The sequence below is a fragment of the Clarias gariepinus genome, chromosome 3 (genome assembly GCF_024256425.1).
Source record: "Clarias gariepinus isolate MV-2021 ecotype Netherlands chromosome 3, CGAR_prim_01v2, whole genome shotgun sequence".
In the NCBI taxonomy this organism is placed as follows: Eukaryota; Metazoa; Chordata; class Actinopteri; order Siluriformes; family Clariidae; genus Clarias; species Clarias gariepinus.
In genome coordinates this window covers 33,922,132-33,941,053 of record NC_071102.1, presented here as the reverse complement: position 1 = coordinate 33,941,053, position 18,922 = coordinate 33,922,132, and the positions used below count along the sequence as shown (strand labels likewise).

At 36.9% G+C, this 18,922-nt stretch overlaps 2 protein-coding genes across 2 annotated transcripts; one reads left to right on the top strand and one right to left on the bottom strand.

Annotated features, from left to right (window-relative positions):
• Positions 1-5,493: 5,493 nt before the first annotated feature.
• LOC128518631 (zinc-binding protein A33) lies at positions 5,494-11,186 on the top strand. Its single transcript, XM_053491832.1, has 6 exons — positions 5,494-6,121; positions 7,255-7,350; positions 7,435-7,665; positions 7,848-7,870; positions 8,638-8,756; positions 9,888-11,186. The coding sequence occupies exons 1-6, from the start codon at positions 5,723-5,725 to the stop codon at positions 10,424-10,426; spliced, it is 1,407 nt and encodes a 468-aa protein (XP_053347807.1). The 5' UTR covers positions 5,494-5,722; the 3' UTR covers positions 10,427-11,186.
• Positions 11,187-14,815: 3,629 nt separating this feature from the next.
• LOC128518682 (G-protein coupled receptor 183) lies at positions 14,816-15,724 on the bottom strand. The gene has a single exon (XM_053491928.1). The coding sequence runs from the start codon at positions 15,722-15,724 to the stop codon at positions 14,816-14,818; it is 909 nt and encodes a 302-aa protein (XP_053347903.1).
• Between the last annotated feature and the right edge of the window lie 3,198 nt (positions 15,725-18,922).

The following is an 18,922-nucleotide window of genomic DNA, read 5'->3' as shown; positions in this document are numbered from 1 at the left end:
TAAGCAAGGCAGGGGATGTCTCACCACTAGACTGGGGACAGGGCGGAGCAGGAAAAAAGTGCACACCTAACTTCATACAGCAATACAAGTAGTAAAATTATTTACACTATAAATAACATCAAATATATAATATATATATATTTTATAATACTGTAAACTCATACATTCTCGCAAACTGCATCTCAGTGTTATACAGCAACTGCACTGCTCTGGACATTCTTTTCCACCCAAAGAATCACTGGCATTCTGCTACCCACTATGGAGGACATTTAGAAGAAACGCTGCCTGCAAATGGGGAGAGGCATTATCAAAAATACATCTTACCCCGATCTAAAAATATTCACTCTTCTCCCATAGGGCAGATGCTACAGGTGCCTCAGAGCTGCACAAACAAAGTGAAAAATTGCTTTTTACTAATACACTACTGCACTGTCACTTTCTGTCTAATTACTACACATCTTTGTACCATCCATAATCTATGTTAATCTTTGCACTACTATATTCAACACACATTTATTCTGTGTGTACTGTGTGTATATATATATATATATATATATATATATATATATATATATATATATACAGTAAATACTACTTATTATTAATAAATAAAATAACAGAAGAATATATGTATTTTCTCCTCTCTCTCTTTCCTTCTCTCTGTCAAGCTACACATGTTGTTCCTGAGCTGCCAGTGATCCAGATTCCCTCCGCCCTCCGGACCTGTCTGACCCATCCTGGTGCTGTTTCTCTGAGGACTTGACCTGTCCGCAGTTACTTGATAGTTCAGTACTGGAATTTTCTACAAGTCTACCTGAGTCTCCAATAACTTCCTAGACTCCATATTAACATCAATTAACATCAACTGTTATAGCTGAACTGCCTGCCACCTAACACACAGTATGAATGCAGATCAATTCCTGCTTTCTGTTTCACCTAAATGAGGATGGGATCCCTGTTGAGTCTGGTTCCTCTCAAGGTTTCTTCCTATTGCCATCTCAGGGAGTTTTTCCAATATAGTAAAAGATAGACAATTTTTCATATGGAAACAAAAAACCTAATGTACACTTCTGGGATTTGCATAAAAATAGAAAAGAGCAGCAACCTAACAGCTGTTTTCTTATAAAACTGCACAAATCTGTGTCTAAAACTCTTGATTTTAAGCAATGAGATTTTACTCCAAATATTGACTGTTTATTTTATTACTCTTTATTGCTTTTTATTGCTATTTATATAAGTTTCTTTTATGCAGAATTGTTTTCAAAAGCATATTTGCTTATGCCATATTTTTGTATGTGCCTAAGACTTTTGCACAGTACTGTAAATAAAACAGCTGTTAGGTTTTACTGAGCTTGCTGGAGAATATGAGGTCTTCTGGTAATCTTTTTCATATTTTTGTATGTGCACAGAACTATAAGTAAAACAGTTCTTAGGTATTCTGAGCTTGCTGGAGAATGAGTTCTTCTGGTAACTTTGTCACACTCGCTCCTTTCTATTTTTACGCAAATCCCAGGAGCGTACATCAGGTTTTTTGTTTCCTTCTGAAACCTTGTCTGTCTTGTACTATATTTCTTTCTATAAAGCCATACATATAGTCTTCTGTTTTATTTATTTATTTATTTATTAGTTTTTAAGTTCTACAGTGGTGTGAAAAACTATTTGCCCCCTTCCTGATTTCTTATTCTTTTGCATGTTTGTCACACAAAATGTTTCTGATCATCAAACACATTTAACTATTAGTCAAAGATAACACAAGTAAACACAAAATGCAGTTTTTAAATGATAGTTTTTATTATTTAGGGAGAAAAAAAACCCAAACTTACATGGCCATGTGTGAAAAAATAATTGCCCCCTGAACCTAATAACTGGTTGGGCCGCCCTTAGCAGCAATAACTGCAATCAAGCTTTTGCGATAACTTGCAACGAGTCTTTTACAGCGCTCTGGAGGAATTTTGGCCCACTCATCTTTGCAGAATTGTTGTAATTCAGCTTTATTTAAGGGGTTTTCTAGCATGAACCGCCTTTTTAAGGTCATGCCACAACATCTCAATAGGATTCAGGTCAGGAATTTGACTAGGCCACTCCAAATTCTTCATTTTGTTTTTCTTCAGCCATTCAGAGGTGGATTTGCTGGTGTGTTTTGGGTCATTGTCCTGCTGCAGCACCCAAGATCGCTTCAGCTTGAGTTGACGAACAGATGGCCGGACATTTTCCTTCAGGATTTTTTGGTAGACAGTAGAATTCATGGTTCCATCTATCACAGCAAGCCTTCCAGGTCCTGAAGCAGCAAAACAACCCCAGACCATCACACTACCACCACCATATTTTACTGTTGGTATGATGTTCTTTTTCTGAAATGCTGTGTTACTTTTACACCAAATGTAACGGGACACGCACCTTCCAAAACGTTTGTCTCGTTGGTCTACAAGGTATTTTCCCAAAAGTCTTGGCAATCATTGAGATGTTTTTTTAGCAAAATTGAGACGAGCCTTAATGTTCTTTTTGCTTAAATGTGGTTTGCGCCTTGGAAATCTGCCATGCAGGCCGTTTTTGCCCAGTCTCTTTCTTATGGTGGAGTCGTGAACACTGACCTTAATTGAGGCAAGTAAGGCCTGCAGTTCTTTAGATGTTGTCCTGGGGTCTTTTGTGGCCTCTCGGATGAGTTGTCTCTGCGCTCTTGGGGGTAATTTTGGTCGGCCGGCCACTCCTGGGAAGGTTCACCACTGTTCCATGTTTTTGCCATTTGTGGATAATGGCTCTCACTGTGGTTCGCTGGAGTCCCAAAGCTTTAGAAATGGCTTTATAACCTTTACCAGACTGATAGATCTCAATTACTTTTGTTCTCATTTGTTCCTGAATTTCTTTGGATCTTGGCATGATGTCTAGCTTTTGAGGTGCTTTTGGTCTACTTCTCTGTGTCAGGTAGCTCCTATTTAAGTGATTTCTTGATTGAAACAGGTGTGGCAGTAATCAGGCCTGGGGGTGACTACAGAAACTGAACTCAGGTGTGATAAACCACAGTTATTTTTTAACAAGGGGGGCAATCACTTTTTCACACAGGGCCATGTAGGTTTGGAGTTTTTTTTCTCCCTTAATAATGTAAACCTTCATTTAAAAACTGCATTTTGTGTTCAATTTTGTTATCTTTGACTAATAGTTAACGGTTTTTGTGACCGGTTAGTGTGACAAACATGCAAAAGAATAAGAAATCAGGAAGGGGGCAAATAGTTTTTCACACCACTGTACATGGAAATACTGAATGCTTTTGTACATAATTATGCAGACATAATAAACATATATAACTAAATTGGTACAGCATTTAATATGGTATATATATACACACACACACACACACTGTATTGTATTGCACTGTACTATACTACACTGTACGGTACAGTTTATTATTATTATTAATGTTATTATTATAATACACACATGAAAAGACACACGTGTGTGGTGTGGGTATAATTGTGTAAATCGGACACAGAAGCATTTTTGGGATTTTTTAAAAGCTGTGTGAACTTTATTAAACACACCTGTCTTGTGAGTGCAGTAAAAGGTTTGTGTGCAGGTTCATTTTTTTATCAGCAGTGTCAGTTTTACTGGCTGGAGCGTTCTGGTATTTAGCGCTAAGTTTGCGCTGAAGGGTAAAATTAAAACGAAACAACAGCAATGCTAAACTTAATACACTCGTATCAGCATGACACACATACAGTATTCACACATACACACACACATACACACACAGACACACTATCATGACAGAGTTAAGGATATCTAGCCACTTATGGTCAGTTGTTTATGTACATTTTTTGTGAACATAAATTTCTTGGAATTTCTGAAATGGTCACAGGGTCAAAAGTATAAATATAGCGCACTTAATATTTGACTAAATGTCCCTCAGCAGGTTACGCTTTAATGGACGCTTGATGTTACCATTAACAAGCTATTGGATTAACTCTGGTTGGATATTTAACCACACTTACTTTATGGTAGAGCGTAGACAACATCCAGAACAACAGTTTGGACAGAAGCACAGCTCTAAATCACAGACTTGGATTAATGCACTCCTTGTAATACTTTTTCATATATAAACGTATTTATATAACGTTTATGGAAGGAGGATCAGTGGCTCAGTGGTATTTTCCAACAAATGCCACTCACTGGATGCGGGTCATACTTGGCACCTTATGGCTGCTCAATCGAATCTACAAGCTTTGAATTAAGTGTTTGAGCAAATTGAGCTACATTAGCTTTTCTAAGGGGCTAGCCTTTGGTCCCTACATGCACAGTGGAGCCTTGGAACCCATAATCCTGCCACTATGTCATAGATTTTATAATCAATGTTAATATTGTGCTGTGTATTAAACAAGTATTTCCCTGATTGTTTACAAGCTCAACATTTAAATCACACACTTCCTCCTTCTATATTTAAAACAACAAATTTACAATCTTTTTATGACTGGTGTGTCCACATATAAAATGGTTGTATAAAAAAAAGAGAGGAAAAATATGATGTAATATGAGTAAACTTTATTTATACTGGTGGGAAATTTCATAACTGATATTACAGCAACACCAGGAACAAGAAACCCCCAAAATATACAATGTGTTTTATAGTCCCAGGCTCTCACGCCATGCTGCATTTAGGTAATGAATGGAACAAGCTATCCATTCACAATTTATCACGCGTCCAGGCATTTTTTTTTCATCACAGTTTGATTCTCCAAGTCTCATAAACAAGCTTGCCGTTGTAAAGATTGCAATAACAAAACAGGAATTTTTGTTAGAAAATATTCATATATTATAATATAATATAAAATATTGTGATGAATACACAGATGCACAAATACAGTACAAACAAACTTTTAATTTACATTTTTCTTATCTCCGCATGTTCAGAAAAAAATGATTCACTGTGTTTATCCTCTTTAATTGTTTAAAGTATTTTTTATTATTCCACTGTAACTGATATGCTGATAGTCTGTGTTTACTCTACACTGATCATTTAGTGAAAATGAAGAAAGAGAAATAAACTCCATACTAATCTAATCAGCAAATACACTCACCTGGATAGATATTAAAATAAAATGAATGATGGTTATGTTATTTGTTCAAATCGCTAATTAAAAGCAAGTAAAGCATGCTCAAGTTTAACCTTGAAAAAAAGACACAGCTGGGCACAAATGGAATTTATGAAGCTTGCTCAAAGGCTTTTGATCATTTCTTTTTATTATTTAAAGTCATCCCTGGCAGCAATCTTTTTATATTATTCTGTAATAAAGTTGTTGTTGTATTGTAGCTTGTTTTTAAAAGCTTCATAAAATACAGTACATACAGTATAATTAGAGTTTCTCTAATAGTTTCCACAGTTTCAGTACAAACCAGCAAGACCATTAAATTTAGATCTTTTAAATGTACATACAGTTTGTCAAAGCCTGATGACAAATCAGTGACAATGTAAGCCTGCCCAAAATAGGGCGAAATGCCGGTCCCATATTTAGCAAAACATTTGGGTCATCAAGAGACTTCAACTTCCTGTTTTGTGTCTCGAGTGCTACTCCTCCCTCTCTGCTCTTCCTGAACATTAAAAGCAGCTCAAAGACACTTTCCAAAACCTGCCGAACAAGGCGAGCTTGTAACATCACCGGAGACCCGTGTGCTAAGTGTGAGAACACAGCACTTTGGCTCTCAGTATGAAAGAAGCGTGTCGGGTGTGACCATGTCTTCCAAGTTGCCTGAAGAGGACCTGTTATGCCCTGTGTGCTGTGACATCTTCAGCGATCCCGTCCTGCTCCCATGCAGCCACAGCTTTTGCCGGTCCTGTCTGCAGAACTTTTGGGAAAGGTCACTTTTCCGGAGCTGTCCCGTTTGCAGGAGGAGAGTCTCGAAAAAACAAGCTCCAAGCAACTTGGCTTTGAGGAACCTGTGCGAGGCCTTCAAGCAGACCCAGAACTGGAGATCTGAAAACGATGAGAAGATGTTGTGCCCACAGCACGGTGAGAAAATGAAGCTCTTCTGCATAGATGACCAGCAGCCCATCTGCGTGGTGTGCCAAACTTCAAGAATGCACAAGGGTCACAACTGCACTCCCACAGACGAGGCCGCGCTGGACTGTAAGGTACTGTTCAGACAGAAGAGCTTTGTGCTGCACTGCTTTGCTGCTTCATTGTGCCTGTGAGAAAGAAAAAAAATGCAGTTCTTAGTGTCGGAAAGGATTTGGTTTGGTTGCTCAAGAGAATGCAGTTTATCAAGTCTGGTCTGACACGATCTCAGTGTGCTCTGGCGGAAGAATCAGAGCCGAGGCATTCCAGCAGCACCTCGCTGTCTCACATCTGCACTTCGTACATTTCAAACTCGAACGTTCTCGACAATAAATTCACTTGCACATGTGTTTGAGTTAGAACTAGAACACTTGTATTTCAAGCACATGTTTTGGAACCAGAAAAGTGTATTTCTGGAAGCAGCAGTCAGGGGTTAACCCTAAGTCCAGTGCAAGTTGTAGCACTCTCAGTTAACCTTCATTTTTTAGCTGTGATGTTATAATAAAAAAAGAAAATCCAGTAATGATGTTTTAATTTCAGAAAATAATATGGGCATGGAAGGTTACAGTGAACAGTACTGCTGTAGGTGTTTTTATGTCGATTTATTTCAGGGGGATACCGGTTTCAAGTTTTTTTTAAAATTTTTTTTACAAATTTTAATTGCAGTCAACAAATTGAATGAATATTTTCTTTCTTTCTTTCTTGCTGGTTAGCACTGTGGCCGCACACCTCCAGGGTCAAGGGTTCAATTCTTGTCTCGGGTTTGTTTGTAGGTTTCCAGTTTCCTCCCACAGCCCAAAGACATGTAGATTAGGCAAATTGCTGTTTTCAAATCGCCCGTTGTGTGTGAATGCCCTGAGATGAAATGCCATCACGTCCAGGGTGTACCCCACATGACCCTTATTTACATATTTGTGACCTGCTCTTATTTATTTTGTTTATTTATTATTTAATATTTATTGATGTACTGTATTTATTTTTGTTCTCCTTTTCTTTCTCATCTTTTCCCTTTTTATAATAATAATAATAATAGTACTATTATTATTATTATTATTATTATTATTATTACTACTACTACTACTAATAATAATAATGCATGTCTATTTTCACTAAGTAAGATTTTCACATTAACAAAATGTGTTTTACCACTTTAAAAAAATATATTTTTTTGACCACTTTTATACTAATTTTTCTACAACCATGCTCGCAGGAGAAACTTGATTCTGCTTTGAAGACACTCAAAGACAACTTTGATGTTGTGATGAAACTTAGAATGACTTCAGCTGTGACAGTCGAGCACATCAGGGTAATTTTTGTTAATTCCAAAAAATATTTTAACCAATAAAAAATTAATCTACAAATAAAACATACACATTTTTATGTGCTTTAGAGTCAGGGTCAGCTAATAGAGAAGCAAATAAAGCATCAGTTCATGGAGCTTCACCAGTTCCTGCATAAAGAAGAGGAGGCTCGGCTCTCTGTGCTCAAGGAGGAAGAGACGAAGAAGATTGATGATATAAAGAAAAGAGATGAAGAGCTGATGAACAGGATCTTTTCTCTCTCTGAGATCATCAGTCGCACAGAGCAGGACATCGCAGCTGATGATCTGACGCTGCTGCAGGTAAAAATGTCGCCACCATTTAATCAGGAATTTCCTGTTTTTTTTATTTTTTTCCAACAGGATAACATTGTTTAACATTGAGGTGCTGACTGAGTGCCAGGAGAAGATTCTTTCTGCTCTCTGTTCCTCCTGGCTTTCAAAGTGTTCACTTATGGCTTATTGTGTTTCGCTTCCTTTCACAGAATTTCAATTCTGCCATGGAGAGGTACGTAGACACCCAGCTTTTAATGTTTTAAAGAAAACTCTACGTAGATTTACAGTATATTGAAATATTATTTGTGATGTGTTTGGTGATCCTGGTGCTAATTTGTTGGCTGGTGAGGTGTGTTTGTCATTAGTGTAAAATAATATACAGTATAGTTGTACAATTAGAGAAAACCTGGTGTTAGGTCCTTAAAACAAAACAAAACAAAACCTTTTTATTCAGCATTTTCCAGACATGTTCAGCATCATCTTCACGATCGATCCAGCATTGAAGTGGTAAAAATGCAAATGTTTGGCACAAAGTCTCAGAATGCAATGCATTTATAAAACGAAGATTTGGATAGATCAGTATAGATCAGGATCTATGAAATAAAATGAAAAAATGAGCAAGATGGTGTTGATGGTGGTAATATTGAAAGTTGAAACTTTGGGACACTACTGTCATAACCCAGTTCAAAGGCTTTGAGGGAAAGTTTAGAAAAACAAACTGAAAATAGATATTAGTTAGTGCTTAAATTCCTTTCATTAATACATAATGAAAAGCGAGACGAGCAAATGATCATATTGGAGAAACTGATAGTGGTCTGACTATGTGCTTAAATTGTTAAATTCTTAAATCCATCTTTTTAAATGCTTTTTATTATTATTATTATTAATATTATTATTATTATTATTATTATTATTGTTATTATTATTGTTATTATTATTATTATTATTATTAGTAAACAACAGCCAACCACTTTTAAGAAAGACGTTCTGTTTCTACAGAACTCAGAGTTCACCTCCAAATCCAAAAGGGTTTCATGGGGCACTAATAGATGAAGCCAAGCACTTGAGCAACCTGAAGTTCAGGGTTTGGGAGAATATGCAAGAAGTCGCTCCATACTGTAAGTACCTCAAAGAAACACAACACAGCAGTAATATTGCATAAAGGGTTGTCTTATCCAAAAAAAAAACAAATACAGATCAGATCAGCCTACAGACAAGCACTGATATTATAAAGAAAATGATAAAATTTCTTTTAAAACTATAGTTTTATCTATGAATATTACAAGGCTCTGATATTGAAGACTCCTTCAGTACAGGCTAATTACCTTTGTAATAAATTTAAGAGGTAAGAAAACTTCACTTAGAGAACAGTATCAGTTTGTAGTCAATAAAAAAAACTGAAATTTTATTAAAAAGAATAAAGAATAAAAGCACAAATTTTAACTACTTTCAAAAAACTGTGGCCTTAACCTTTATTAAAACAAACAAACAAATAAATAAATAAATATACATGTCAATAAAAGTGCCATTATAGTCAAAAGTGACCATGAAGAAAAAAAAAATCCTTAAGGAATCTAGTTAAAACTAGTTTTTACATGTTATTTTAGGCACATTTAAATTCAGATGCTCAATTTTTTTTAACCTTTTCTTTTTAAATAGCAAAAACAAAACAATAAAAATATAATTTTATTTATAAATACATAAATAATAGGCTAATAATAATAATAATAATAATAATAATAATAATAATAACAGCAACAATAATAATAAACAGCCTACAAATTATTTAATAGAATTTAAAATATATTTTATTTATTGATCAGTATGAAAAAATGAGTATAAAGCACAAGAAATATGAATATGCATGCATTTCCTCTTCCATTTTGTTTTACCTGAATGAGATTTTTTCATGAAAAAAAACAACATATATTTACTTCAGTCAAATGTTTGTACACTTAAAAAAATTATACAGAATTTTTGCATGATTCATTAAATATTTGGGTACTGACTATATTCACCATATTAACATTTATGTACTGTAATTATCCTTGTTTACATTTATTAAAAAAGATCAAAAGAAATATATTTAGGCTTACAACGTGGCTGATCAAGACTAACCAAAAATCTAATTTATTTAGGACAATCTTAAATCTTAAGCATTACAATTAAAATCTTAAATATCAGCTGTAGTTTTTTAATTTGTGTTAAATTAGTTCTTCTCAAGGTTTGAATCTTCATTTCTCACTTAGTCCCTGTGACTCTGGACCCGAACACAGTGCACCCGTGTCTCAGGCTGTCAGACGACCTCAGTAGTGTCCATTACAGCAGCCTGGGTCGTCCTCTCCCCACCAATCCTGAGCGCTTCTCTGTGAGTGCAGAGGTCCTCGGCTCGACAGCCATCGATTCTGGCATGCATGCCTGGGAGGTGGACCTGGCAGAGAGCAATGACTGGATCCTGGGTGTAGCTAGCGTGTCTGTTAAGAGGGACTTGGAGGTCCCGGCACGACCGGAGAACGGGTTCTGGACACTGTGCATGCGGGATGGAGAGTACAGAGCCATGGTGTCTCCTGTAAAAACACTGAAGTCGGACAAAAAGCTACAGAAAGTGCGAGTGGAAGTGGACTGGGATGCAGGGAATGTTTGTTTCTTGTGTCCTGAGGACGGGGAAATGCTGTACAAATTCACACAAGGGTTCACGGACAAGGTGGTGCCGTATTTCTACACGCAGAGTACAAAGCCTCTGAGGATTGTACCACAGCTGGTGATGATTTCTATGAAGAAAAACTGAGACTTATTGAATGAATGTGTTAACAGGAAGAAGCTTATGATAAGCAGAGCATGAGTTCTCACCACTTCAAACCTGCCAGTGTTGGCTCCTCGAGCAAAGCTTTAATCCTCAATTTCTCAATTTGGTTCCCAAAAAGTCACATAAAACACACTTTTACCCTAAACAAGGAATTCAAATTTTATGCTCATGTCTGTATATATAACTGTACTGGCTGTTTTTTTTTCTAATGATAATGTGGTGCCTGGTGCTCATTTGCATATTAGAATTTGATTGGCCCTTGTGTTTTATGATGTCATAACACCTGCCAGATACATATTCAGCACTAACACGATTTACTACTCAGTTATTCAGCTTCCTTGGATTTGCGTTTCCTTGATTAAAAACCTAAACATCATTGGGAAGTGCTTCATAACTGCCAGGAGGCGGAGTCAAATGGAACACTGGACATGAGACGAGAATGAGACACCGGTTGAAGGGATTTATCCACACATGTTTATGCCAAGGGCCAATCGAGAGTCAGCAACTAGTGTATTTTTGGGAGGTGGGAGGAAACCACAGAGTTCGGGAGTAAACCAGATGAGAACAGGAAAAATGTGTGACATCTCCAGATAAGGTTGCTGGGATAGACTCCAGGCCTCCCATGACCATGTGTAGAGGATGAGTGTTGAACAAATAATAATAATAATGTCATCTTGGAAAACATAAATTAAATATTTTATAATATTGATTATAATTGAATAAAGATGTGTATTTTAATGTATTTTATTTATTTCATTGTTTGCTCATGCACAGCTGTTTAAATTAAAACAGTAGATTTCAATTTCAGATTAAATTTATTTATTATTATATGAAGGGTTTTTCTTTAATGAAATAACTATATAAATATTATTCTGTATGCAGTAACTGCTAGACAGGGCAAGGGTGAATAATTATGTATTACACATGATAGCATACAAAAAAGAGCATTGCTATGCATTATGAAATGTTTACAGGATGAGTCATGTTCGTTATGTGCAAGCATTAACCACACGATGGCGCCAAAACTCTACAGTTCATGAGGGTCAACCATGAATAGGTTTTACAGAATGGCTTGCAAATGGAACTTTTGGGAGCTGAAATGACCAATAAAAATTTGTATTAAAACAAGTTGTATTCACACACACACACACACACACACACACACACACACACACACACACACACACACACACACACACACAATGTAAATATAGGATAATAAATCCATATCAATGGATCATTAAAAACAATTAGCTTAAATTTTCTAAATAAAGAAGTTAAGTATATTAACCTTGTGTTTCAATTAATAATAGCATACAACATATAAAATGTGAAAAGCTGAAACATTACAATGAATATAAATATGTGCTTTGATCAAAATATGAGTCTTTATTTAAAAATAAATAAGAACTTCCTTCAAACATTCTTTAAAAAAATGTTTAGGAAACAATTATTATACAGGTCCTTCCCAAAAAATTAGCATATTGTGATAAAGTTAATTATTTTCTGTAATGTACTGATAAACATTAGATTTTCATACATTTTAGATTGATTACACACAACTGAAGTAGTTCAAGCCTTTTAATTATTTTAATATTGATGATTTTGGCATACAGCTCATGAAAACCCAAAATTCCTATCTCAAAAAATTTGCATATCATGAAAAGGTTCTCGAAACGAGCTATTAACCTAATCATCTGAATCAACTAATTTACTCTAAACACCTGCAAAAGATTCCTGAGTCTTTTAAAAACTCCCAGCCTGGTTCATTACTCAAAACCGCAATCATGGGTAAGACTGCCGACCTGACTGCTGTCCAGAAGGCTATCATTGACACCCTCAAGCAAGAGGGTAAGACACAGAAAGAAATTTCTGAACGAATAGGCTGTTCCCAGAGTGCTGTATCAAGGCACCTCAGTGTGAAGTCTGTGGGAAGGAAAAAGTGTGGCAGAAAACGCTGCACCACGAGAAGAGGTGACCGGACCCTGAGGAAGATTGTGGAGAAGGACCGATTCCAGACCTTGGGGGACCTGCGGAAGCAGTGGACTGAGTCTGGAGTAGAAACATCCAGAGCCACCGTGTACAGGCGTGTGCAGGAAATGGGCTACAGTGCCGCATTCCCCAGGTCAAGCCACTTTTGAACCAGAAACAGCGGCAGAAGCACCTGACCTGGGCTACAGAGAAGCAGCACTGGACTGTTGCTCAGTGGTCCAAAGTACTCTTTTCGGATGAAAGCAAATTTTGCATGTCATTCAGAAATCAAGATGCCAGAGTCTGGAGGAAGACTGGGGAGAGGGAAATGCCAAAATGCCTGAAGTCCAGTGTCAAGTACCCACAGTCAGTGATGGTCTGGGGTGCCATGTCAGCTGCTGGTGTTGGTCCACTGTGTTTTATCAAGGGCAGGGTCAATGCAGCTAGCTATCAGGAGATTTTGGAGCCCTTTATGCTTCCATCTGCTGAAAAGCTTAATGGAGATGAAGATTAAATTTTTCAGCACGACCTGGCACCTGAACCACTGGTAAATGGTTTACTGACCATGGTATCACTGTGCTCAATTGGCCTGCCAACTCTCCTGACCTGAACCCCATAGAGAATCTGTGAGATATTGCGAAGAGAAAGTTGAGAGACACAAGACCCAACACTCTGGATGAGCTTAAGGCCGCTATCGAAGCATCCTGGGCCTCCATAAGACCTCAGCAGTGCCACAGACTGATTGCCTCCATGCCACGCCGCATTGAAGCAGTTATTTCTGCAAAAGGATTCCCGACCAAGTATTGAGTGCATAACTGAACAATATTATTAGAAGGTTGACTTTTTTTTGTATTAAAAACACATTTCTTTTATTGGTCGGATGAAATATGCTAATTTTTTGAGATAGGAATTTTGGGTTTTCATCAGCTGTATGCCAAAATCATCAATATTAAAACAATTAAAAGGCTTGAACTACTTCAGGTGTGTGTAATGAATCTAAAATATATGAAAGTCTAATGTTTATCAGTACATTACAGAAAATAATGAACTTTATCACAATATGCTAATTTTTTGAGAAGGACCTGTATTACACTTAAATTACAGATATTTTTATGTTTCTTTTATTTTTCTCTTTAAGCAAAATATAAAGTACAGTGGAACATCAGATTGCGAGTAACGCGGTTTGCGAGTGTTCCGCAAGACGAGCAAAGATTTTTAATACATTTTGGAAAACGAGCAAGTCTTGGTTTAAGAGTACCGAGTATCATGTTTTAGAATGCGCTTCTTGTTTTGACGTCGAGCGTCACGTGATCACAACTGAGCCAAAGTTTTTTCTTTTCTCTTGCTTATTGTGGGTAATTATCTGGGTCTTAGTGCTCGTCTCTTACTGGTATAATCAACATTCGTGCACGCATGTACTGTTTACTATAACACTGTGACCACGCGTGTGTGCGTGTAAAACATATTTTATTTAGTGTTTGTATGCGTGTGTGTACAGGGTACGTGTACTGTTTATTATAACACGTGTGTGTCCGTGTGTGCATCCATTCAAGAGTTATTAGCAATGTTCGTTGCTAATTTTTCCGATAAAACAATCCTTCTGTTAATGTGTGTGTGGGTGTGTGAGTGAAACTCAAATAAGAGAGGAGGAAGAGGGGGCACATAAATAGAAACACTTATCTGTCTGGATTTATTTTTCCTTTTTTTTAAAGGTAAAGTGCAGGTTAATTTGTTTTATTTTAACTTTATATTTTGTATTAATTATTTTTATGTATTTGTTTTTTTTAGCTGTGGAATGAATAATAAGATTCCATTATTTCTTATGGGAAAATTAGCTTTGATTTACAAGAGTTTTGAAATATGAGCCCACTAACATGATGAATTATGCTTATAATCCAAGGTTCCACTGTAGTGCATTTACAAAAAAAAAAAAAAAAAAAAATCCTTAACAGTAGTTATGATGGGCTTTTAGCACAGAGTGATAACTGTTGTGGTCACTTATTGGTCAAATAAATAGATAAATAAATAAACAAACACACAAATAAATAAATAAATAAATAAATATGCAAGCAGTAAAAATACAATTGAGCAAGATTATTGTATAATGTGTCCTTAATAATAATAATAATAATAATAATAATAATAATAATTTATTCTTTTTTAGTTCTAATTAAGTTATTTTTTAATTGCAGATAACTAAGGAAGAGAAATTGGGACAAGAATTTGCAGGTTTACCAAATGTTAAGCTGCTAACATTTTATAGGTTAAACAATAAAACTATCTGTACATATAATAATATTATTAAACTCATAATTGCTTAATTTTTAAGGCGGCCAATAATATTGAAGCCCGAAAATCTGGCCCGAACAAATGCTCGTGTTTGGCAGAGCTGTGTAAGCTCTATGCTGGTGATTGCTCTGTTTTTTTCCAACAGCTGAGCTTCTCTGTTAAAGACTTAGGCAGGAAGGGAATCTTCTCCAGACGAGACAGGTAGATGAGCGGCTGGATGCTGCTGCTGATATTCATGAAGGCGTAACCCACAGGCTGGATGTAGCACTTGAAGGCCACGTGCGTGTAGTGATCCTCGAAGGGGAACAGGGCCACCAGAGGGAGGTAGTTAAAAATAATAATGCACAGGATGGAGAGCACCATCTTGAAGGCCTTCTTTTTCATGGGGTGCATTTCATCCTTGCCCGCGCCTCGTGAGCGCTTCAGCGCCCACAGGATGGACATGTTGCAGATCAGCATCCATGTGAACGTGGCCAGGATCTCTGCCGTGAAGACCTTCTCGAAATTATGAAAGCCGCCGATGGTTTTGGCAGAGGCATAACCAAAGGTGAGGCAGAGCACAAACACTGCCAGGCCAATCCTGTACTTAATATGCTTCAACTGATTAAAAGCTATCGGGAAGACCACAGCGATAAACCTGTCTAGACAGATACAGGAAAAGAAGAGCGGTCCACTTGTGTCTTTCACGCCATAGGAGAACTGCAGCGCCAAAAATCCTTGCTTGGTCTTCCAGTAGTAGAGATTCAGGAAGCTTATAGGGACCATGAGCCCGAAGTAGCCATCCATTAAAGCCAGGCATCCCAGGAATATGTCAGAGGTGGACGGCTCGTGTCGGTTATGGATCAGGATAGCAATGACCAGGATGTTGGCTGGTAATCCTATTACAAAGTTAAAGGATTGCACTGTCAGGTCGAACAGGACGCCTTCCACCATGGTCTCACATCCATCAAAGACATTGAAGGGCTTAGGGGTCGTGTTCAGGTTCAGAGGGGCAACAGTCGGGTCGAGGGTGAGGTTCATTCTGAAGCTGATGTGTTTTAGGTAAAGCAGGAGCTTCTAAAGGACTATTAAATAAAATGGCATAATACAGTACATAACCATGTTATAAAAATGATAAGTGATAAATTTAGAACAGAGGATTCTTGCTTCATCATCATCATCATCATGATTAAAAATGAAAATATAAACCAGTTTCAAATATTTTATTACATTTCATTTAATATTACCAAACTACTAAATCTTCATCAATAATAACAATATATTAATACAGCATAAATTACTTGGTGTCGTGCTGTTATAGGAAAACAATAAACAAAATTGGGTGAACTAAAGTGGAGGTTCTCTTATCGACTTGGGCCCGTATTCACAAAGCTTCTTAAGCATAAAAGTTGCTCCTAGTGATCTAAGAAAAAATCTTAGAATTTCCCCTTAAATTTAGGACTAAATCCTATTAAAGACAAAAATGATTTACAAAACATCTTAGACCCTAAAACAGCTCCTAAGGTAAAAATAGTTAAGAGTGGAGAGGAGAACTTTTAAGAGGCTTAAGAGTTTCTATAGCAGAGGACAAAATGTTGGAAAGAAGAAATATTCTCCAAATACTGAGCATAAAGTAAACACTGCTCTTCTGTCCAATTTGGTTTTCTAGTTCTTCTACTACCTTCCATCTCTCTTGGATTGTTGGCTAAATACCATTCAAAAGTGCAACTTAAACAGACTGTCCTGGTTAAAGCTGCTCCCATCAATCTTAAATAGACACATTTTCAACATCTGGCTGTTTAAATTAACTTTAGGATATTTGGCCTATAAAAGAAACTTTACATAAAGTAGCCTGTACTCATGATTATACAATTTCTTCTATTAATTCTATTATCATATGTTATATTTTCACAATTTTACGACCTTTACAGATTTTTTTATCAACCAATCAGTCCTTAAATTGCTGCATCATCCCTAGTAACAGGCTTAACCACACCTCCTCACTAAGATAAAAAGTTTTGTACAGTACTTTTCTTACTTAGAGTTGCTCAGAGAAGTTTCCTAAATTAAGTCCAAGACTCCCAGCTAGGACTTTTTCTGCTAAGAAAGGAGCTCTTTGAGAGAATTCTAAAAATTTTATTTCATTTATATTAGAGAAATTTCCCAAAGATTACAATGTTTCAGGCATTAATTAACAATGTATCAATTTATAAGTTACATTAAGTAATGTGAAAGAGGTTCCTGTACTTTGAAACTTTCTGAAGAGACTCCTTTCACAAAGATTTAAGAAAAGTCTCTTTATAGAAAAAATAAATCTTACTAATCTTTTATTATTTAGTCCACTTATTCTAAGTAAAGCTCGGGTTCTTGTGCATGAGTGGTTACTATAGAAACGATAAAATGTTAATATGAAGGCTTTAATGCAATCCTTGGGATTTGAATCACTGCAGCAACCAATGTCAGAGCTACTGCTGTAGAACAACATCATGAGAGACCTGAACTTAGGCGTGTCCTCATTTCAGGCCAAAAACATCTTGCACATGCAAAAATCTCACACGAACGCCTGAGTAGTGCTTACATCTGTAGCGGTTTCGTTATATATTTATTTCATTTCACCTTTCGGTCAGAAAGACAATGCATGCCTAATCAGCTGAGACTGACAAGAGTTAAATAACACCAGAGCAGCACCAGAAGCAGCACATGAGTCACGTCTCGGCGTCAGAAAAATAAATCAGGGGCCACAAACAGATGCCTCGAGATGCGTCTCTTCCTTAGGGCTGTTATTGTGTTATCCTGTGAGCTTGTGCCAGAAGCCACAGGGGAACTGGGGCTGTACAAACAGCAGCCGTATATCTATACAAACACACACGCGTGCATTTTCCTCACTACATTTATGAGGACCTTCTTTGGACAAAATTATTAATGCAGCTAATTAATAATGCATTAAATCTAGGAAATATTTTGTCTCAATCAAGTTATAAAATATCACCTGCAGACTGTTGAGGACTGACACAGGACAACACTGCTTGAGTTTTAATAATGGTTCAAATCCCACAACCACCAAGTTGTCTCTGTTGGGCCCTTGAGCAAGACCCTCAACCTTCAACTGCTCAGATGTATAATGAAATAAAAATGTAAGTTGCTCTGGATAAAGGAATATGTCTAAATGGTTGGACTATTTTTATTCATTTGCATATCCTGTACAGGGTCACAGAAAGCCTAAAGCCTATAACAGGAAACTTTATCCACACCTTGGGCAGGGGAAATCAGCCTAATCTGCATATTTTTGGACTGTAGGAAGAAACCGGAGTACCCAGAGGAAACCCACTAAGCATAGAGAGAAAAACAGGAATTGAATCCTTGATTCTCCTGTCGCGTGGCCACAATGATGAACCCTATGCCACTGTGCTGCTTAAATTTTTTTTTTCATTTGTTTTAAAGATCATTGAGTCCTTTTAGGGCAAAATAACTACCATTTTTAACATAAAAACATTTGACATAAATTAATTCTTCGCCATATTCAGAGAGATTATCCTTAGAGAATAGATAGATAAATCTAACAGGACTATAATACCAACAACCATGCCATGATCCAAATTACTGATATAGGGTCAAGCCTTTATTTTTCACATACACATTACTGCGCAAAAAAGATTTCTTCCCATATCACAGCTTTGGGGGTTTGGTGCAGGGTCGGCCATGACACAGCGCCCCTGGAGAGGACAGGGATAAGGGCTTTGCTTAAGAGGTAGCCTCTGCCCTTCCACATCACCCATAGGCGTACTTGTATCTATATGATCTCATGAGTTGTGCAGGTGTTGTTCAATATTGGCCACACCTTCTTCTATGATACCCTTAAGTTAAATCATGTTGTTTGTATTTCAAATATTTTAACACTTCCATGGCAAAGTTTTGTAATAGTTATACCAGTTGGACCATACAGTACAATACCAGTGACATGCATGAAGAACTGTTTTAAAATTTGTAAAAGTTATAACATGGTACAGATGAAAATAAACAATGACAAGGCGGTCTATCTTTTATAAACTAGCTCATAACTAACTCCGCCCTGCTCAGGTCCACCGAGAGGGGGACACACAGGAGGACGAGAGTGTCTACAAGGGTTTGTTATAGTGCTCGGTGTGGGACAGGACATCTTCTTAAATACACACCTCACCTGCTCATCTGCTCTGTCGCTCTGGGATTGAGCTTCCACTCACACATGCGCGCACACACACA